This window comes from Lithobates pipiens, unplaced genomic scaffold (genome assembly GCF_037356315.1).
Source record: "Lithobates pipiens isolate NorthernLeopardFrog02 unplaced genomic scaffold, aLitPip1_a1.2 Scaffold_23, whole genome shotgun sequence".
Classification (NCBI taxonomy): Eukaryota; Metazoa; Chordata; class Amphibia; order Anura; family Ranidae; genus Lithobates; species Lithobates pipiens.
The window spans coordinates 173,432,977-173,455,719 of NW_027507785.1; the positions used below are offsets into that span (position 1 = coordinate 173,432,977).

The window sequence follows — 22,743 nt, forward strand, 5'->3', positions numbered from 1 at the left end:
TAAGAGAATTTATTCTGGGGGGGGATTGGGATGGAGAAGATCCCATGCTAAAATGTGGGAGAGGATTTGTGCTGGGATGGGGGATTTGTAAGGATGAGGAGGGATTAGTGAGCAGATTGGTGCAGGATTTCGCGGGGGGTGCATATTTTTGCTGAAAGCGTAAACTGGGGAAGAGTATTGCTTGTGCTAGCACAAGTCCTCTCCTTCCCTAAAGCACCCCTCACCCAGTATATATCTGTCCCCAACTCTACAGCACATTCTATCCTCTACCTCTCAAAGTGACCCCCCCCAGCACATACTTGAAGCCTGGGTTTTGTTTAACTGTGCCCCTTAAGCCCCTCACACTGAAAAGTTTGGCCACAGCCCTTTTTATTGGGACGTGCTGAGCACACCGCCAGCTTCTCCCTCCCACGTGACCCTCATTCACAAATTTCAAAGTTGGGAGGTATGGTGGTAATTACTAAGGCTGGATTCACACCTATGCAGTTTTAGTGCTTTTTGCATTTTGCAGATTTGTACTACAGTCCATTTACCATGGTTTCCTATGAAACACGTTCTGTTGTGCAAATCTGCAAAATGCAAAAAGCACTAAAAATGCATAGGTGTGAATCCAGCCTAAGGCAATGAAACTGATCAAATCAGCTGTGCAAAATAATAGAAGGCCTGAAAACATGACCTGTTGGGGGTACTTGAGGACTGGAGTTGAGAAACATTGTTCTATGGGACATGTTCACATCTATGCTTTCTTTGAGCGGCTGCATTTTTGGAAAGGGTCAGGGACTTTCTTAAATGCAAACCAGTTCTTTTTTGGTTCAACAGATTTCAATGGAGATGTAGTGCGTTTTCGCCGTGATTTTGCCTGCAATTTTACCGTGATTTTTCTGCAATTTGCATTTTTTTAATCTGCCAAAAAAAAAAAAGTGTAAAAATTGCTAATGCAAATCGTGACAAAATTGCGGTAAAATCACATGTGCAAAAACATACTGCAGAAACAGATCCAAAGCAAACTGCATAGGCGTGAACCAAGCAAAAGGCCTCATGCACTCTTGACCTTTTGACAGGTGCTGTTTTGTGTGTCAGACTTTTTTTTAACTGCCTCTAAGCTCCCTTGCATGTTATCCTATGTGTTCATGCACACATAGGCTTTTAGCAAAAATTTTTGGCAGGAGAGTTTAGTGACAGGAAAAAAAAAACCTTTGCCAGCACGTTCTGGAGCAGCAGTGTTTTGGCAGAAAAAATGCTGATGACTCTTAAACTCTACTAAACTTTCCTAAACTCTGCTAAACACAGGTGCCCAGCTTTTTTTTGGGGGGGGGGAGCTGAGGCTGTACCCTTAACAACCAGTCAACAGCTATGAAGCCAGCAGCCATGTCATTACCAGTGGATGAGTCATTAGGTATCAGCGGGATTCATCGATGACTGAATCTAAAAAAAAAAACAGTTGCCGGGAAAAACTAATTTGTGGACAAAAACAGCATGGGGTCCTCCCAATCCATAGCAGGCCTTTCAAGTCTGGTAAGGTTTTTTTTTTAAGGAAACCCCACAAAAAAATAAAAAAAATACTGGAGTAGTGTCAACCCCAAATTCCATATTAGACCTTTATCTGAGCATGCAGCCTGGTAGGCTAGGAAAGGAGGGGGTGCCCCACATACACTCAGTATGTGGGGGCAAAGCCCCGGCTGCCTCAAAGCACCTTGTCCCCATGTTGATGGGGACAAAGGCCTCTTCCCCACAATCCTGGCCAGTGGTTGAGGGGGTCTGCAGGCAGGGGCCTTATTGGAATCTGGAAGCCCCAAGATCTTGCTTCCCATGTGAATAAGTACCCCTACTCATTCACCCAAAAAAAAGTGGAGTGTAAAAAATCACCAAGTGGCCCTGTCCCTTTTTACATCAACAACTGGGAGGCATGCTGGGTCGTGAAATCACTGGGTGGCCCCACCCCTTCGTTTATTTAGTGTCAGGAGGCGGCAGAACTGTCAAATGATGGCAGTCTCTCGGGTGCGGACCTTTTTTTTAGGTCAGTGGCTGGCGTTCATCATAACTGATGATTGATCTACTCCAGTGGACATTTATTTTTTTTTGTCCAAAACTGTCAGTGCATTTTTTATTTACTTTTTTCCACCTTTTTGGTGAACGAGTGGGGGGGTAAAATGTACCCCATACTCATTCTCATGGGGGGCAGGATACCCCCGCACCCCCACAACCAATGGCCAGGGTTGTGGGGAGAGGCCCATGTTCCATCAACATAGGGACAAGGTGCTTTGAAGTGGTGGGCAGAGCCACCCCTGCCCCAAAGCACCCCCATGTTGAGGGCATGTGGCCTGGTATGGTTTAGGAAAGGGGGGGTGATCGCTTGCCCCCCTATCCCAGCCTGCCATGCTTCATGCTCAGGTCCGGTATGTGTTTGGGAGGGACCCCACGCCATTTATTTTTTTAAATTTTGCCATGGAGTTCCCCTTAAAATCGTTACCAGATCCCAAGGGCTCGCTGACAGCTGACGACTCATCCATTGTTAAGGACACAGAAGCCGGCTTCCCAGCCCACTCCTTGACAACCAGTTATTTACTGATTGTTAAGGACACCAGCGGCCCCGCTACTTAACTCTAACGTAACTAAACGTAGCTTACACACTGTGCTGAACACTGCTATTCTGTCAAAAAAGCGCTTACACATTAGCATTTTTTGTCCAGCATTTCTAAAGCAGTTTTTGTGCATAAAGCCCAATAGTGATTGATTCTTGCCTTATCCACTTAGTTTTTTGTGTTTACGTGTGTATATACCGGTAGGGATCAATATATTTCCTCTGTTTTTATAGATGCTACTATGTACAACAATTCACTGCGGCCTGCTGGTGTTCCTACCACATATGGTATGTAAATAAATATTTTTATTTGTTTGTTAACACTGGTTATGGATTACATATTTTTCTTTAAAGATTTTTAATTATGATTCGTCCAATTTTGGGATGTAATCTAGAATTCCAGGTAATGCATAAAAAGCTTATTATTTGTGTATAAATAGGCATTCTCTACAAACAAACAGCCCTCTGAAACTTCCCTGGGCCTGTGCCATTTCCACTAACCAATCAGTATACTTATTATTTGTTTATAGTTTTGGGTACAAAAAGCTAGAATTTCCAGCAGTCTTTTGTCAGTGTGTGTTGGAGAGCTGACAGTCTGTGATCAGGTGATCAGGGAGAGATAGATGTACTATACAGTGCCATATACAGTGCTTTACACGCTGTTGTATTGTGCTACCAAAACTGGTAATTGCAGTGTGGAGCACTACACAATAGTGTGATCACAGTACAGGTGATCCTAACGGCTCCCTTTCACATGCCATTTTTGCACACATAATAAAAACTAATTTTAGACCTGAAGATTAGTTAAAACCCTCCCACGGTATGTATGTTCTGAAAGCAGAGACTTTGGAGAATGCAATGGTGGTCATTTTTTTATGCCAGAAGCATGCACAAATTTCCTAAAAAAACAAACAAAAAAAACCCCCATAAAGTTACCTTAAGTGCACACAAACTATATGACTACATTTTTGGTAAAATATAAAAGATTTGGTTTTGCCTAGTAAATAGATACCCAACATATCAAGTCTTAAAATTGTCTGCTTTTGAGATGGAGACAAATGTTGGTACCCAAAATGCAAGGTAATATGTAGTACAGTTAATGATTTTGTACTTAGGTGCTTTCAACCCATGCGTTTACATATATATGTGCGCACATGGGGGCAGTGAGGCTCAGAATCTTTCTCTCTTCAATTGCTTTGGTGTACCTTTTAATTTGTTCCACATTTTTTACTGTCAAAGATTTTATATAATGAGACATCAGGGGTCTATTAGACTCCTGATGTCTCCCCAACAAGCTAATAGAGTACATACCCCCCCCCTCCACTGGCCAGAGAAAGTGATAGCAGAAACTGGAAGTGAGGTGAGAGGTGGGGGAAGTCCCTTCATTCCTGGCTCCTGTAGCAATATGTTTAAACAAAATCAGGGTTTGGGTTAGTATTATGCTATATTTTATTCATATATTTATTATAAAGTGTTTTATATTTTATTTTGATTTAATATTGGCAGGCCTTTTTTATTTATCTGGTCAGCAGTGTGAGCTTGTTTCTGACACAGGCAAAGCAGTCCTTTCCTTACAGCACATCACCACAAACTTGTGCAGTAAAGTTTTGTGCACAAAATCACCACATCTTAAGTTCACCAAATCCTTATTACCCCTTTTGCTATATCTGGCAATAAAGTTAGATAATCCTCTGTAATCCCAAGGGTGCCGACAGAGGAACTAGGGGCGAGTAGGTCCTGCAGGAGAAAGCAGTGGGCGGATTGCACCATTGAGCACTGGACAAGTCTTCCTTTTCTTTAAGAATGACAGTGGTTAACAGCCAGAGTACACAAAGCAGACAGTTGAGTAGCTCACAAAGCCTTCCTCATTTTCCTCCTCTCAGGCGCAGAGAAGCCAGTTGACTGCAATGTGCTCTCTCCTTTCTCCTCCTTTTCTGCTAATCCCACCAAAGCCATGCAAACTAGCATCAAGGAGTCAGCATTATTGTTTTAGAACAGTCACTTGATGCAGTTGTATGCACAGGAATTTCTCATATCAGATGTTAGGGATGAGGAATAGTGATGGACGAACTTCCGACGGGACGTTTCGCGAACGCGAAACGCGAACGGACACAAACGTTCGCGAAAACGACCGTTCGCCGCGGGCTCCATTGACTTCAATGGGAGGCGAATTTCGCAAACCTTTAGGTCGAATTTGCGGCCACGGGGTAATTATTAGGGGGTAGCACGTAGTCCCACCACCTGGACAATAGCATAATACATGTATGAGGTGAATTTGGGATCGATAACTACAAGCATTTTTTTTTTATTTGGGAAATTGTTCTGACAATTCAGGACTATGGAGCTAATGAAGGCAATGGAGGAGAGGGAAGGTCAGGGACCAGGGTAGGCAAACAAGAGGGTGCAGGAGATACAGAGCACTGACAGCAGCACCGTAATACAGAGCACTGACATCAGCACCGTGACATACAGCGCTGACAGCAGCTCCGTGACATACAGCGCTGACAGCAGCTCCGTGACATACAGCGCTGACAGCAGCTCCGTGACATACAGCGCTGACAGCAGCTCCGTGACATACAGCGCTGACAGCAGCTCCGTGACATACAGCGCTGACAGCAGCACCGTGACATACAGCGCTGACAGCAGCTCCGTGACATACAGCGCTGACAGCAGCTCCGTGACATACAGCGCTGACAGCAGCTCCGTGACATACAGCACTGACAGCAGCTCCGTGACATACAGCGCTGACAGCAGCTCCGTGACATACAGCGCTGACAGCAGCACCGTGACATACAGCGCTGACAGCAGCTCCGTGACATACAGCGCTGACAGCAGCTCCGTGACATACAGCGCTGACAGCAGCTCCGTGACATACAGCGCTGACAGCAGCTCCGTGACATACAGCGCTGACAGCAGCTCCGTGACATACAGCGCTGACAGCAGCTCCGTGACATACAGCGCTGACAGCAGCTCCGTGACATACAGCGCTGACAGCAGCTCCGTGACATACAGCGCTGACAGCAGCTCCGTGACATACAGCGCTGACAGCAGCTCCGTGACATACAGCGCTGACAGCAGCACCGTAAGCAGCCCCAGGAGGAAGTCAGCACAGCACAGGGATGGTGTGATCCCCTCATAATAAGAACCCCCAGGAGGAAGTCAGCACAGCACAGGGATGGTGGGAGCCCCTCATAATAAGAACACCCAGGAGGAAGTCAGCACAGCACAGGGATGGTGGGAACCCCTCATAATAAGCAGCCCCAGTAGAAATATGACACCGCTCAACCTCTTCAAAGAGGAGGGTAGGGGCATATAGTACGGTGTGCTTTTTTGGGTCAGGGAAGTGAGCCAAATGAATTAAGAAGGTCTGTGTGCTTGATTCCAAAAATTGTTTATAGACATATACATGGTCTACTGATCACATGTGTTGAATTCCTCCGAGATCCATGCCTCATTCATTTTTAGAAATGTGAGGTAGTTAACACTGTGGTGAGCTAGGCGAGTACGCTTATCGGTCACAATCCCCCCTGCTGCGCTGAACGTCCTTTCGGACAGGACACTGGATGAGGGGCAAGCCAACAGTTCGATTGCAAATTGGGCAAGCTCTGGCCAGAGGTCAAGCCTGCCCACCCAGTAGTCTAGGGGTTCATCACTCCTCAGAGCGTCCACATCGGCCGTTAACCCAATGTAGTCGGACACCTGACGGTCTAGGCGTTCCCTGATGCTGGATCCGGATGACACCTGTCGATGGGTCGGCTGAAAGAATGACCTCATATCCGAAGTCACCAACACATCTTCAAACCGGCCTCTTCTTGCAGGCGCTGTTGGATTGGTACCCGCAAATCCTTCTCTGGGAGTGGGAATTGCTCCTCTGCCAGCGCACGCAAAAGCAGAATGCAGCATTTCTCGAAGCAAGGCCTGGAAGTGCTGCATTCTGACAGCCCTCTGCGACGGCGGTAACATTTCCGCCATTTTGTGTTTGTACCGGGGGTCTAAGTACGTTGCCACCCAGTACTGGTCCTTGACCCTCATGCTTTTTATACGGGGGTCCCTATTAAAACACTGGAGCATGAAGGCCCCCATTTGCACTAAAGTGGAAGCGGTGTGGTGGCCTGGCTCCTGCTCATCATCCAGGATAATGTCGTCCTCTTCATTCTCCTCTCCCCATCCTCGCACAACAGGGATCCCAGAAAGGTTTAAAGCATGCTCTTCTTGCTCCTGCTCATCCGCCCCGGCACCATCCTCCTCTGACTCCTCATCAGACTCCTGTTGTTGACTTGTCTCAGATAGAGTAGCCCCCCCTGGGAATTCATCCAGCATTGCGACTTCCTCATCTTCCCGCTCCTGCTCCTCCACAGCCTGATCAATGACACGACGCAATGCACGCTCCAGAAAGAAGGCATAAGGTACCATGTCACTGATGGCGCCATGGCTGCGACTGACCAGTTTGGTGATCTCCTCAAATGGCCGCAGAAGTCTGCATGTGTCGCGCATGAGCAGCCACTGGCGCGGTGAAAAAAAACCCAGCTCCCCAGAACCGTTTCTTTCGCAGAGTTCATACAGGTAGACGTTAACTGCACGTTTCTGCTGGAGCAGCCTATCAAGCATATAGAAGGTTGAGTTCCATCGCGTCGGGCAATCGCAAATAAGACGTCTGACCGGCAGATGGTGTCGCCGCTGAATGTCAGCAAGGCGAGCCATGGCCGTGTAAGATCTTCTGAAATGGGCCGAGATTTTCCTTGCCTGCCGCAAGATGTCCTGGACCCCAGGGTATTTGACAAGGAATCGCTGCACGACCAAGTTTAAGACGTGTGCCATGCACGGCACGTGCGTGATTTTGCCCTGTTTCAATGCGCTAAGCAGATTGGCACCGTTGTCACACACCACTTTACCAACTGTCAAATTGAGCGGTGTTAGCCACTCATCTGCCTGTGAACGCAAAGCTGAAAGGAGTGCCGGGCCAGTGTGGCTCTTTGCTTCCAGGCACAACAGACGCAGCACGGCATGGCAACGTCTCACCTGGCATGTGGAATAGGTTCTGGGGAGCTTGGGCGGTGCAGTGGAAGAGACGCTAGCAGCGGAAAAGGAGGAGGCAGCTGAGGAGGAGAGGGAGGAGGATGGAGTAGGAGGAGGAGAAGAAGAGTCAGGCCTGCATGCAATCCGTGGCGGTAAAACCAAATCTACACGGGTGCCACGGGTTACATGCTTGACGGCCGTCAGAAGGTTCACCCAGTGGGCAGTAAAACTGATATACCTTCCCTGCCCGTGTTTGCTAGACCACGTGTCTGTGGTCAGATGTATCTTGGCACCGACACTGTGTGCCAGAGATACATTCACTTGCCGCTGAACATGGCCATATAGCTCTGGGATGCCCTTCTCTGAGAAATACTTCCTTCCTGGGACCTTCCATTGTGGTGTTCCAATGGCCACAAATTTGCGAAAGGCCTCCGAGTCCACCAGTTTATATGGCAGTAGTTGGCGGGCTATGAGTTCTGACAAGCCAGCCGCCAACCGTTGGGCAAGAGGGTTATCCGGCGTCATCATTTTTTTACGCTCAAACATTAGGCCCACGGAAGCCTGCCTTTTTGCAGAAAAATGTGAGCTTGGCGTGATGGAAGGTGGAGTGGAGGACAATTGTGAGGAGAGAGGAGAAGGAGAAGTAGAAGACGAGGCTGGACGGTGAGAGCCTGCAGTGTGGCTTTGTGTGTTCCGTTGCTCCCACTGGGCTCGGTGATGGCTGCTCATGTGCCTTCTTAAGGCGGTCGTCCCTAGGTGAGTATTGGGCTTACCGCGACTAACGCGTTGACTGCAAAGATTGCAGATGGCAACGCTATTGTCAGCAGCGGACACGTTAAAAAAAGCCCACACTGCGGAGCCATGTGCCGGTGTCCTGGGAGCGCCAGATGTGACCGTACATGGTCGATGACTCGCTCCTGATACATTTGCAGTCTGCTTTGTCCCTGCTGTGCAATGTAAGTCATTGCTGCTTCTCCTCCCTATCTGCTGGTCCATATCTCCCTCTGAACTCCCCTCCTCTTCCTCTCTTGTGGGCACCCACGTGACATCACTAGACACGTCATCATCAACGTCACCTTCCCCACCGCTATAAGTAGAGTAGGCAGCAACACCGGGGACCAACCTCCTCCTTGGGCTGATCTGGGTACTGGCGTCAGACTGCTGAGTAGCGCTTGTTGCTACCTCCTCTTCCTGATCCAATACCAAGAGTGGCTGCGCATCAGAAATGTCCTCTTGATATGGATCGGAAAATAATTCCAGTGACTCAAGCGGAAGGTATGTGGTGGTGGTGGTGGTGGTCGTGTTGTTGGTGGTAGTGTCTTTGGGGGTGCACATAGCAGAGAGTGAAGAAGAGGGTGCAGATCGAGAGGATGAGGAGGGTGCAGAAGAGTAAGGCTGAGCGAGCCACTCAACCAAGTCTGGTGCATCCTTTAAAGTAATTGAACGCACCTTCTGCAACTTCCCACTTTGGCTCAAGCCTGTTGCTCCTGCCCTACCCCTACCACCCCTGCGGAAGGGCCTGCCTCTTCCTCTGCATGTCATTTTTTAAATGACCCTGTGACAAAACTCTTAGTCCCTATACCGCTGAAGGACTGCTGCAGTATAGGTGAGCGGTCAGCAGTGGTGCACGTCAACCCTATCTATTGTGGACCTATAGCGGTCCTTACAGAACAGCAGACTGTACCGCACTCAAGCCTATGTACCGTAGCACCCTATACCAAGTTACCAGTCCTTATAAGAACTTTTGTGGACCAAGCAGGTTGTGTATTAGTGTTTAGCAGACTGTACGTCAGTCCCTATACCGCTGAAGGACTGCTGCAGTATAGGGCAGCGGTCAGCAGTGGTGCACGTCAACCCTATCTATTGTGGACCGATAGCGGTCCTTACAGAACAGCAGACTGTACCGCACTCAAGCCTATGTACCGTAGCACCCTATACCAAGTTACCAGTCCTTATAAGAACTTTTGTGGACCAAGCAGGTTGTGTGTTAGTGTTTAGCAGACTGTGCGTCAGTCCCTATACCGCTGAAGGACTGCTGCAGTATAGGGCAGCGGTCAGCAGTAGTGCACGGCAACCCTATGTATTGTGGACCGATAGCGGTCCTTACAGAACAGCAGACTGTAACGCACTCAGGCCTATGTACCGTAGCACCCTATACCAAGTTACCAGTCCTTATAAGAACTTTTGTGGACCAAGCAGGTTGTGTGTTAGTGATTAGCAGACTGTACGTCAGTCCCTATACCAATGAAGGACTGCTGCAGTATAGGGCAGCGGTCAGCAGTAGTGCACGGCAACCCTATGTATTGTGGACCGATAGCGGTCCTTACAGAACAGCAGACTGTAACGCACTCAGGCCTATGTACCGTAGCACCCTATACCAAGTTACCAGTCCTTATAAAAACTTTTGTGGACCAAGCAGGTTGTGTGTTAGTGTTTAGCAGACTGTGCGTCAGTCCCTATACCGCTGAAGGACTGCTGCAGTATAGGGCAGCGGTCAGCAGTGGTGCACGTCAACCCTATCTATTGTGGACCGATAGCGGTCCTTACAGAACAGCAGACTGTACCGCACTCAAGCCTATGTACCGTAGCACCCTATACCAAGTTACCAGTCCTTATAAGAACTTTTGTGGAACAAGCAGGTTGTGTGTTAGTGATTAGCAGACTGTACGTCAGTCCCTATACCAATGAAGGACTGCTGCAGTATAGGGCAGCGGTCAGCAGTAGTGCACGGCAACCCTATGTATTGTGGACCGATAGCGGTCCTTACAGAACAGCAGACTGTACTGCACTCAGGCCTATGTACCGTAGCACCCTATACCAAGTTACCAGTCCTTATAAAAACTTTTGTGGACCAAGCAGGTTGTGTGTTAGTGTTTAGCAGACTGTGCGTCAGTCCCTATACCGCTGAAGGACTGCTGCAGTATAGGGCAGCGGTCAGCAGTAGTGCACGGCAACCCTATGTATTGTGGACCGATAGCGGTCCTTACAGAACAGCAGACTGTACTGCACTCAGGCCTATGTACCGTAGCACCCTATACCAAGTTACCAGTCCTTATAAGAACTTTTGTGGACCAAGCAGGTTGTGTGTTAGTGATTAGCAGACTGTACGTCAGTCCCTATACCAATGAAGGACTGCTGCAGTATAGGGCAGCGGTCAGCAGTAGTGCACGGCAACCCTATGTATTGTGGACCGATAGCGGTCCTTACAGAACAGCAGACTGTAACGCACTCAGGCCTATGTACCGTAGCACCCTATACCAAGTTACCAGTCCTTATAAAAACTTTTGTGGACCAAGCAGGTTGTGTGTTAGTGTTTAGCAGACTGTGCGTCAGTCCCTATACCGCTGAAGGACTGCTGCAGTATAGGGCAGCGGTCAGCAGTAGTGCACGGCAACCCTATGTATTGTGGACCGATAGCGGTCCTTACAGAACAGCAGACTGTAACGCACTCAGGCCTATGTACCGTAGCACCCTATACCAAGTTACCAGTCCTTATAAGAACTTTTGTGGACCAAGCAGGTTGTGTGTTAGTGATTAGCAGACTGTACGTCAGTCCCTATACCAATGAAGGACTGCTGCAGTATAGGGCAGCGGTCAGCAGTAGTGCACGGCAACCCTATGTATTGTGGACCGATAGCGGTCCTTACAGAACAGCAGACTGTAACGCACTCAGGCCTATGTACCGTAGCACCCTATACCAAGTTACCAGTCCTTATAAGAACTTTTGTGGAACAAGCAGGTTGTGTGTTAGTGATTAGCAGACTGTACGTCAGTCCCTATACCAATGAAGGACTGCTGCAGTATAGGGCAGCGGTCAGCAGTAGTGCACGGCAACCCTATGTATTGTGGACCGATAGCGGTCCTTACAGAACAGCAGACTGTAACGCACTCAGGCCTATGTACCGTAGCACCCTATACCAAGTTACCAGTCCTTATAAGAACTTTTGTGGACCAAGCAGGTTGTGTGTTAGTGATTAGCAGACTGTACGTCAGTCCCTATACCAATGAAGGACTGCTGCAGTATAGGGCAGCGGTCAGCAGTAGTGCACGGCAACCCTATGTATTGTGGACCGATAGCGGTCCTTACAGAACAGCAGACTGTACTGCACTCAGGCCTATGTACCGTAGCACCCTATACCAAGTTACCAGTCCTTATAAAAACTTTTGTGGACCAAGCAGGTTGTGTGTTAGTGTTTAGCAGACTGTGCGTCAGTCCCTATACCGCTGAAGGACTGCTGCAGTATAGGGCAGCGGTCAGCAGTAGTGCACGGCAACCCTATGTATTGTGGACCGATAGCGGTCCTTACAGAACAGCAGACTGTAACGCACTCAGGCCTATGTACCGTAGCACCCTATACCAAGTTACCAGTCCTTATAAGAACTTTTGTGGACCAAGCAGGTTGTGTGTTAGTGATTAGCAGACTGTACGTCAGTCCCTATACCAATGAAGGACTGCTGCAGTATAGGGCAGCGGTCAGCAGTAGTGCACGGCAACCCTATGTATTGTGGACCGATAGCGGTCCTTACAGAACAGCAGACTGTACCGCACCCAAGCCTATGTACCGTAGCACCCTAGACAGACCAAGTTACCAGTCCTGATAAAGAGCTTTGTGGAACAAGTGAGTTGTGAATGATTAGCAGACTGCAGCAGAAGGGCAGCAGTCAAGTATAATATTCTTTCTATATTTGGAAGAAAGAATATTATACGTGTACAAGCCTATTACCGTACCACTGATACCAGTCCTGAAAAGAACCTTTGTGGAACTAATAGTAACAGCAAGTCTTTAAAATTATCCTCACTGCCTGACACACTGCTTCCTGCCTGTCCCTATACAAATTGGCAAAAAAGAGTAGGCTGGAACGATTAGCTGGAACAGCTCTTTTGTGGACCTGATAGTAACAGCTAATGATGATGATGATGATGATGATGAAGAAAGACTAATCTGGCTGAGCTGTCCCTAAAATAGCAGCATACAGCGCTCTGTCCCTTTATCTAAACTGACAAAAGAAACTCAGGCTGCTGACCTAACACCTATACCAGTCCTGAAAAGAACTTTTGTGTACCAAATAGCTAGCGTTTTCTCTGTCCCTACTCCACACAGGATCCTTTCCCTACAGTGACAGAAGAAAGAATGTAAAATGGCCACCGGATCGGGTGTATTTATAGGTTAGGGGGAATGTCCAAGTGTCCATGAGCTGTCATGTCTCAATTGGTTGTCCTGTAACACATGATAAACGTGTCACGAAAGGTTAAAGTTCTTGTATACATTAAACACGTAAGTCCGCCGGGGCGAACGACGGAAAAAGGCGTTCGAACCCGCGGACGGCGAAAGTCGGAAATTCGCCGCGAAACGACCGCCGGGCGAACCGTTCGGCCATCACTAATGAGGAACATATAAGGAGGGGATATCAGCAGGGAGCATCTAGAAGCAGTGATGTTACTGCAGCTGAAGTTTACTGCCAAGTGGGCTCCAGCAATGAGGGTGTTGAAGATGATACAGTGGTAGACCATACCTGTGTGCCAGAGTTTGTAGAGGAAAAAAGTGGAGAGGAAGAACAGTGGCAGGGTAGGCTTATGTCCAACGGAAGGGCAGCTTGTAGAGGACTGGAGTGAGCAGCCATCCTATTCACTGCGTCACAGGTACAGGCCACTGCTATCCCCAAGGCTGGTCCACAGAGCTCTGCAGTCTGTTCCTTTTTTACACATTTGCTGCCAACAGCACCTTGTGGTCTGCAGTCTCTGCCTGCAGTGCCCAAACACAAGAATAGGGTACTGGATTCAGATTTTCTAATGGTCACTGAAATTGTTACTGGGCACCAATTTAGCAGCACCCCACAAAATGGTAACTATCGTTTTGAACAGGGAAAGAACCCAGTGTTGAGAATCCAAAAACATACAGTCCAAAGAGAGCACAAAACAAATGTCCAAGGTTTTTAAAAATAAAATTGATTTATAGCATGAAAAATCCAACTTTTTTTAGGGACCAAACACCCAAACACACTCCCCCTTCATCAGAACTTAAGAATGTTGACTGTGCTTAACCACGTCAAGAACCAACACTTTCAACCCCTTCCTGCCCAGGCCATTTCCAGTCTTCAGCACTGTCACACTTTGAATAAAAATTACTTTTTATCTTTGCTATAAAGAAAAAGTAGTTCAGGCCAAAATGTATTCTGCTACATTCCTTTGGTAAAAGTAAGACAAATCAGTATATAAATTTTAGTGTGTGCAAAAGAGAGTCTACAAACTATGTATGGTATATATAAGCGGGAGTGCTGATTTATTGAGCCTTACCCAGAAAAAAATTTAGTTAGGAAGCTGTACTGCCACGCTATTCTACATATTCCCCCAGTAAGTCAATGCACTTGTGACATCTGCCCTGCAAATAAAATTCTTCCGGCTACTGGTGTAACCACTCATTTGAAACATTAGTTGCCTTTGAAACACTCCCAAATCTTTGTCCCTTTAGGTGTTTTTTGAGATTGGGAAATAGATGATAGTCAGAAGGAGCCAGGCCAGGCGAATAGGGTGGATGGGGCATCACTTAAAAGCCTAAGGAGGTCAGTTTTACGATTGTTTCACCTGCAGTGTATGATGAGGCATTGTCATACAACAGGATGACACCTTTGGAGTGCTTTCCTCAAAGTTTTTCCTTGAAATTTTGCCTCAACTTCTTCAATAAAGCACAGTAATATGTTGCATTGATGGTTGAACCCTTTTGGAGGTAGTCCACCAGCAGAACTCCCTTATTATCCCACGGAAATTCTTTGGCCTGGGAGAACCACTGTGCCTCCATTCCTTAGACTGTTCCTTTGTCTCAGGATCATAACAGTAGATCCATGCCCCATCACCACTTACCTGTTTGTCCTGGAAATCTGACTAGTTTCTTGCAAAATGTTCCAAAACAGCCACAGATGTCTCCACCTGTGTCCTCTTTTTTTTCCAGTTGTCAAAAGTTTTGGAATCCACTTTACTGCAAGCTTTCTAATTTCCAAGACATTGTGGATAATGGAACCAATTCTCTCACATGATATTCCCAGATATGTAGCAATACTTTTGGCTGATATTCAGTCTTCCTCCATGATCATGTCATGGGTGGCACAGTGGTGTAGTGAGTAGCACTCTTGCCTAGCAGTAAAAAGGGTCGGTGGTTTGAATCCCAACCATGATACTACCTGCCTGGAGTTTGCATGTTCTCACTGTGCCTGCATGGGTTTCCTCTGGGTACTCCGGTTTCCTCCCACACTCCAAAGACATGCTGGTAGGTTAATTGGCTTCTGTCTAAATTGGCCCTAGTATATGAATGTGAGTTAGGAACCTTAGATTGTAAGCTCCTTGAGGGTAGGGATTGATGTGAATGTACTATGTAAAGCGCTGCGTAAATTGATGGCACTATAGAAGTACCATATATATATATATATATATATATATATATATATATATATATATATATATTAATGTCATAGATGGCTTTCATATTTGCAGAGACAGAAACAGGCCCTTCCCCTGGGTTTCTCACTTTCAACACCAAAATGGCCAGTTTTAAAATTGACAGCCCAACGTTTAACTGTTGCATATATAGGGCCACTGTCACCCAAAGTTTGTGACATCATCATCATGGATCTGCTTCACACCTTTCCCTTGGAGAAACAGGAACTTGATTATGGTCCTATGCTCTTTCACACTGAATTTTTCTGGAGGCGAGAACATGTTCACATTGGACCATTAAATATAGACAAATTGGCCAGTACTATCTGCAATTTACAGCTTCCTAACTCAATTTTTACTTGGTAAGGCTCAATATATCAGTGCCCCCTCATATTTGATTAATCAATTCTCATGTATTAACCTCTTATCTCTTTTCTTGAGGCCCTAAAATGCCAGGATGGTAGAAACATCCCCCAAATGACCCCATTTTGAAAAGTAGACAGTCCAAGGTATTTAGTAAAAGGCATGGTGAATTTTTTTTAAGGTTGAAATTTTTTCCACAATTTTATTTTAAAAATTAAGAAATAAATAATTATTTTCCACAAAGTTGCCATTTAACAAGTTATTTCTCACACACAGCATAGGCATTTACTTATAAAGATACTCCAAAAAACATTCTGCTACTCCTCCCCTGTATGGAGATACCACATGTGTGGGAACTTTTTCACAGCCTAACCACATAGAGGCCCAAAAATCCAAGGAATGCCTTCAGTTTCTAGGGGCATAAATTACATGTCTAATTTTGTGACTACCTATTAAATAAACACACTAAATAACCAGATTTTAGAAATCAAAACACCCCAATGTATTTTCTAAGAGACATAATGAGTCTTTTGAAGATGTCATTTTTTTTTTGCCACACATTTTTGGAAAATGCAAATTCTTTTTTTTTTTTTTTTTTTTTTTTACACAAAGTTGTCAATGAATAAAGATATTTCTATCACACAGTATAGGCATGCTTTAAAATAACACCCCAAATCGTATTCTACTACTCCTCCCGAGCATGGTAATGCCACATGTGTGAGACTTTTATACACTCTTATCCTATAGAGGGGTCCAAAATAAAAGGAGCACCTCCAGGCTTTCTTGGACCATAAATTGCACATCTCATTTTCTGACTACCTCTCAAATTTTTGGAGGTCCTGGAACTTTGGAACAGTAGAAACGTCCATAATGTGTTTTTGGAGAGGAAACAATCTTTTTGAAGACTTAATTTTATTTTTTTATTTTTTTGCAACAAGTTTTTGGGAAATGCTGAATGTTTTATACAAGGAGGCTCCCAATGGGCCATTTAAGTTTAGTGCCTGGGCAGGAGGTGGTTAAACAGCCTTAGGTAAGCAGATACCATATGGATCTCCTATTTGATTTACTATTTGGAACAGTTTCAGGAAGGCAGGTTAAACCATGTGTTAGTGAAGGTTTTTTTCTGCTATGAATCAATTTTATCATTAAAAACCTTAGACGCTTTGGTGCCCTCATCAGACAGTATGTCTGTCTGCAGTGTATCAGCCATGGTAAATCAGTTATTTGGGTACCATATGCATTAGGAGACACATGAATCTGCAACAAAAAGCATTGTGGGTGCAGCACCTTATCATACTGGTGGCCAGCAAAAGACCCACACTCCTCTGCCTTTTTCTTTACTTTGCACCTTTCCCCCTTCGCAATTCTACTTCTGCATTCACTGCTAAATCTGTGGCCTCAAGTGACAGGGAGGAAAGTTTCACCATGGGTTTTAAAAGACACAAGGGGAAAATTACAAATCTCACGCAACCATCCCAGAGGGAAAAAATTGCACTGCACAACCTAAATATAAAAAGTGCCCAGACTTTGAATGTTACCCCCTTAAAATATGAGAAAAGAGTATACAAGGACACATCTGACTGAGAACCCTTAAAACTATGCTTTATTGAAAAATCATTAAAAACCCCCCTACAAAATCCTAGGCCAAGGACTACAATTATGCACACTAACGCCACAATGCCTTCCAAAAAAGTTAAAGGCAAATACAGTACATTATATACAGGTCAAGAAACTGGTAATATAGCATAAACAGTGTCCTATATATGTACATACATGTATCTATATACAGTACATATTATATAACAGTAGAACTCCAGCAAACTCAATGACCAGAAGAGAGTCCCACTAGGATGAAGGATGAATCAGATAACTGAAATGTCCAGCTGATCAGTGTTAATCTTGATGTCAATTTACAACTTAGTCTTAGTCACAGTCTTTTGACTAAATTTCCATTTTAGTCATCGGAATTGTTTTAGTTTTAGTCAACTAAAATCTCCAGTACATTTCAGTAGTATATATACAGTATTGCAGGAGTGTGCAATGCATAATATAGTTTTGTCACGATCAGGCATCAGGCTTGAAGACCAGTTGCTATAGCAGTTGCAGGACTACCACCGACCAGCAGGATAGATAGACAGGCAGTCACCCTGGCAGATGACACAGGCTCACCTGAGTCTAAGTACTAAGTGTTCACCAGAGCTCCTGAGATAGATTTAGCTGTGTGCTAGTACCAGGTCCTCAGGTTTGCCCCACAAGGGTGTGAGCAAGCCAGGGTCCAGAAGCGGATGAACAGATATGGATCAAACAGCAGAGTGGTCAGTAAACAAGCCAAAAGGTTGTTAACGAGTAGTTGCAGGATTGGATCAGGCAGTCAAGTAGTCAAGAAGCAAGCCAAGGGTCGATCACGAGTGGTAGCAAAATACAGACAGCAGCAGAGCAAACAAGTGCAAGAGTTCAAGGTTTATAAAGGAAGTCCATGGGAGGAGCAAGGAGTTCAAGGTTCAACAGCAATCAAGACACAAGGCAGGGTTGTCCAATGGATCAGATTGTGAATGAATGGATGGATTGTGAAATAGATCAGGCAGGGACCTGTTCAGCATCCCAGATAGCTCCGTGGCAAGAGTCAACGCCAGACACTAAAGAGGTCCCAGGTTCAAGCCCAGGTCCTGACAAGTTTATATAGTGCAGGGCTATGTAATGTATGGACATTCCTGCTAACTGAAAAAAAAACAGCAATAGAGAAAAAGAATGGTGTGTAGATCCCAATCTCTATCGGGACTGGTATGGATTTTAGGGGGATCCCATGCCAAAATGTTTTTTAAAATGATGCAGGGTTCCCCCCAAAAAGGGGGGTAGTTTTTGCTAATTGTTATAAATAAAAAAATAAAAAAAACAATGTCCCCGATGTAGATCCATCATCAAACACAAAGCCCACTGCATTGCCAGACCTGAAGAAAAAAACGCTCTGCCCACAACGAAGGCTAACAGCCGAATGCCTGCTCTGCCGTTTGACAGTTCTTAAATAGGTAAGCATGCACCAGTAGGTGACATCACAAGGGTGACTTCACCAGGTGACCCCTGCTCCTTACCTATTTAAGAACTGTCAAACGGCAGAGTGGGCATTTGGCGGTTAGCCATCGTCACAGGCGGTGTCGTGTCATGTATGATGATGGATCTTTTTTTTTTATATAAATTGTCAAAAACAGCCTCCTGACTTTATTTATTTTTTGAAACTTTTTTTGGTGAATAAGTATGGGAATAATGTACCCCATACTCATACACATAGGAAGGGGGCCAAGATCTGGGGCCCCCTTGTTAAAGGGGGCTTCCAGATTCTGATAAGTCTCCTGCCCACAGACCCCACCAACCACTGCCCAGGGTTGTTGGGAAGAGACCCTTGTCCCCATCAACATGGGGACTAGCTGCATTGGGTGGAGGGGGCAGAGCCCCCTGCCCCAAAGTAGCCCCCCATGTTGGGGGAACGTGGCCTGGTATGGGTCAGAAAGACAGGCACACTCTAATCCCCCCCTTTTCTAACCTGCCAGGCTGCATACTCCGATAAGTCTGGTGTGGATTTTGGGGGGGTACCTTGCGCTGTTTTAAAAAAAAAAATAGTTGTGAGGTTCCCCTTAAAATCCATACAAGACCTGAAGGACCTGGAATGGATTGGGGGGGACCCTCACGCAATTTTTTCTCACTTTTTTCTATTGCCTGCAATGTTTGTTTTTCATTCAGCTGTCAGCGGGGAAGCCCACTGACAGCTGATGAATCTGTTGTTAAGGACGCAGCGGCCAGCTTCCCGGCCCACTCCTTAACAACCAGCTATGCACTATGCAGCATGCAGTGCATTGTGTGGCGCTCGGTGGGCAAACATCTCGCTGAGCGCCCCTCAAATTCAGGTGTTCACCAAACGGCGATGTTCGGGCTGAGCGTTTGCATGGCTTGAACTTTTTGCCCAACTCTATCCTGCGCTATGTACGCTAAATTGTGCATTGCACACTCCTCCTGCACTATAAACACTATATTGTAAAAGAGAGTGTTTCTTGTTCTTTTTCATCACAATCAGATCAACATTAATGTTAAGAACCCTCACCAGCCCCAGAGCTGGATTTAAATGTGGACCAAAGGACCAGAGCCAAAGTAGATTTGGCTCTGAATCAAAAAAGCATTTTACAGGTATCTACAGTATCTCACAAAAGTGAGTACACCCATCATATTTTATTATATCTTTTCATGTGACAACACTGAAGAAATTACACTTTGCTACAATGTAAAGTAGTGAGTGCACAGCTTGTATAACGGTGTAAATTTGCTGTCCCCTCAAAATAACTCAACACACAGCCATTAATGTCTAAACCACTGGCAACAAAAGTGAGTACACCCCTAAGTGAAAATGTCCAAATTAGGCCCAATTAGCCATTTTCCCTCTCCAGTGTCATGTGACTCATTAGTGTTACAAGGTCTCAGGTGTGAATGGGGATCAGGTGTGTTAAATTTGATGTTATCGCTCTCACTCTCTCATACCGGTCACTGGAAGTTCAACATGGCACCTAATGGCAAAGAACTCTCTGAGGATCTGAAACAAATAATTGTTGCTCTACATAAAGATGGCCTAGGCTATAAGAAGCTTGCCAAGACCCTAAAACTGAGCTGCACCAAGGTGGCCAAGACCATACAGCAATTTAACAGGAAAGGTTCCACTCAGAACAGACCTCGCCATGGCCAACCAAAGAAGTTGAGTGCATGTGCTCTGCATTCAGAGGTTGCATTTGGGAAATGGACGCATGAGCACTGCCAGCATTGCTGCAGAGGTTGAAGGGGTGGGGTGCCAGCCTGTCAGTGCTCAGACCATATGCCGCACACTGCATAAAAATTGGTCTGCATTGCTGTCATCTCAAAAAGAAGTCTCTTCTAAAGATGATGCACAAGAAAGCCAGCAAACAGTTTGCTGAAGACAAGCAGACTAAAGACATGGATTACTGGAACTATGTCCTGTGGTCTGATGAGACCAAGATAAACTTATTTAGTTAAGATAGTGTCAAGCGTGTGTGGCGGCAACCAGGTGGGGAGAAAAAGACAAGTGTGTCTTGCCTACAGTCAAGCATGGTAGTGGGAGTGTCATGGTCTGGGGCTGCATGAGTGTGCCGACACTGAGGAGCTACATTTCACTGAGGGAACCATGAATGCCAACATGTACTGTGACATACTGAAGCAGAGCATGACCCCCTCCCTTCAGAGACTGGGCCACAGGGCAGTATTCCAACATAACAACCCCAAACACACCTCCAAGATGACCACTGCCTTCCAAAGAAGCTGGGGGTAAAGACGATGGACTGGCCAAATGTCTCCAGACCTAAACCCTATTGAGCATCTGTGGGACATCCTCAAATGGAAGGTGGAGGAGCACAAGGTCTCTAAAATCCATCAGCTCTGTGATGTCATCATGGAGAAGTGGAAGAGGACTCCAGTGTTAACCTGTGAAGCTCTGGTGAGCTCCATTCCCAAGAGGGTTAAGCCAGTGCTGGAAATTAATGGTGGCCACAAAAAATATTGACACTTTGGGCCCAATCTGGACATTTCCACCAATGGGTACTCACTTTTGTTGCCAACGGTTTAGACATTAATGGCTGTGTGTTGAGTTATTTTGAGGGGACAGCAAATTTACACTGTTATACAAGCTGTACACTCACTCTACATTGTAGCAAAGTGTAATTTCTTCAGTGTTGTCACATGAAAATGTATATAATAAAATATTTACATAAATGTGAGGGGTGTACTCACTTTTGTGAGATAATGTATATCAGAGGCAGAAGATAAAGCACGAATATTGATGGTACTTATTAAGAATGGGTCAGAATGGTTAGTAAAATGTATAACAACAAGCCTGTGATTAAATATTTCAAAAACTTGTTAATGGCCTGGCCGGAAAGGCCATTCAACTATACCATTAAAGAGGAAGTAAACCCTTCCAAACAACTTGGACCTACAGGTAAGCCTAGATTAAGGCTTACCTGTAGGTCCAAGCAATATCTCCTAAACCTATATGGTTTAGGAGATATTTGCCCGAAAATGGGCACCGCTGTCTACGGCGCATGCGCCGTAGACAGCGGCGCGCAGGTGCACTAAATGCGGCAAATCCATGAATGGATTTGCCAAATTTGTCGACTCCCGTGCGCATGCGCGGGAGTGACGTCATCGCGGCTTCGCCGAGTGGCAGCGGCGGAGCTGCGAGACGCGACTCCCGTGCGCATGCGCGGGAGTGACGTCATCGCGGCTTCGCCGCTGTGATTCGTCGGAGCTGCGAGACGCCACCAGCAACATGGATGCGGCGGACTACAGGGATCAGCGGCGACTTCGCTGGCTCCTGTGTCAGGTAAGTGACACATAATGAGCTACTATGCGATGCATAGTAGTCCATTATGCTTTACCTTTGCAGGGAAAAAAAGAGGAAGTAAACCCATCAGGGTTTACTTCCTCTTTAACTTCTTTTACATTATGATCAATTTTGAGTGCTATACCAATGCATTGTTTCACCTGGGGAGGTATATTGCAAAAGATGTTTAATAAACATAAATACAAAGATTATGCATCCAAGTTGGGGTATTTCTGGGGGAAGTATGAGATAGAAAATGATAAATGGATAAACACCAGCCTGGCATTTGGTATAAATGTTTACACTTTGTGACTTATTTTTAAAAGCATTTAAAAAAACGTAAAAATTTGTACACATTGTGTTTCCCTTTTTATGATCGAATGTACTTTAACAGATATGAAGATACTTTCTTTAGTGGATGTTTACCAGGTAGCCTGGTAGTGTACTCAGTACCTTGAAAAATGCTGTTGAGAAAACATGAAAATCAATCCAAAAAAAAAAAAAGCAATTACTCTGCGCAAACTAGATTAGCTTCCTCTCCTGACCGTATTTTTTCTTTTAATCTAAAGCCAGAATATATTTACTTACACAACTCTTTTTTTCTTTTTGTATTGATGCTTAACTTCTAGAATATGTTCTCTTACAGATATTTACTCTCTTCTAGATCCAACTCTCAAAATAGATGACAGCCACACCCGCCTTCTGATCGGTTGCTTAGTTGCAATTATTTTAATTCTGGTAGCCATTATTGTCATAATCCTATGGAGACAGTTCTGGCAAAAGATGTTGGAAAAGGTTAGCTTATAAACATAATAAATCCTTTATCTCATTCTCACATATCATTATTTTTATATCAATGTTACCATATCATTTATCATAATTCTGATCTTAGCTAATGTACTGAATGCATGGCTTCACAAGATATAATTGATCAACTTACTCAGTTGTTTATGCTGTAATAATAGGTTTGTTGGTGGGCCT

At 45.4% G+C, this 22,743-nt stretch overlaps 1 protein-coding gene across 3 annotated transcripts in view; it reads left to right on the forward strand.

The window, feature by feature from the left end:
- DDR2 (discoidin domain receptor tyrosine kinase 2) overlaps window positions 1-22,743 on the forward strand; it is a 281,188-nt gene that overhangs the window by 225,446 nt on the left and 32,999 nt on the right. Inside the window, exons 9-10 of one of the 3 annotated variants that reach the window (XM_077452620.1) lie at window positions 2,816-2,869; window positions 22,409-22,557. In XM_077452620.1, coding sequence (XP_077308746.1) covers window positions 2,816-2,869; window positions 22,409-22,557 — 203 coding nt within the window. The remainder of the gene's footprint in view (window positions 1-2,815; window positions 2,870-22,408; window positions 22,558-22,743) is intronic. The other 2 variants (XM_077452621.1, XM_077452622.1) reach the window with 2 other exon arrangements.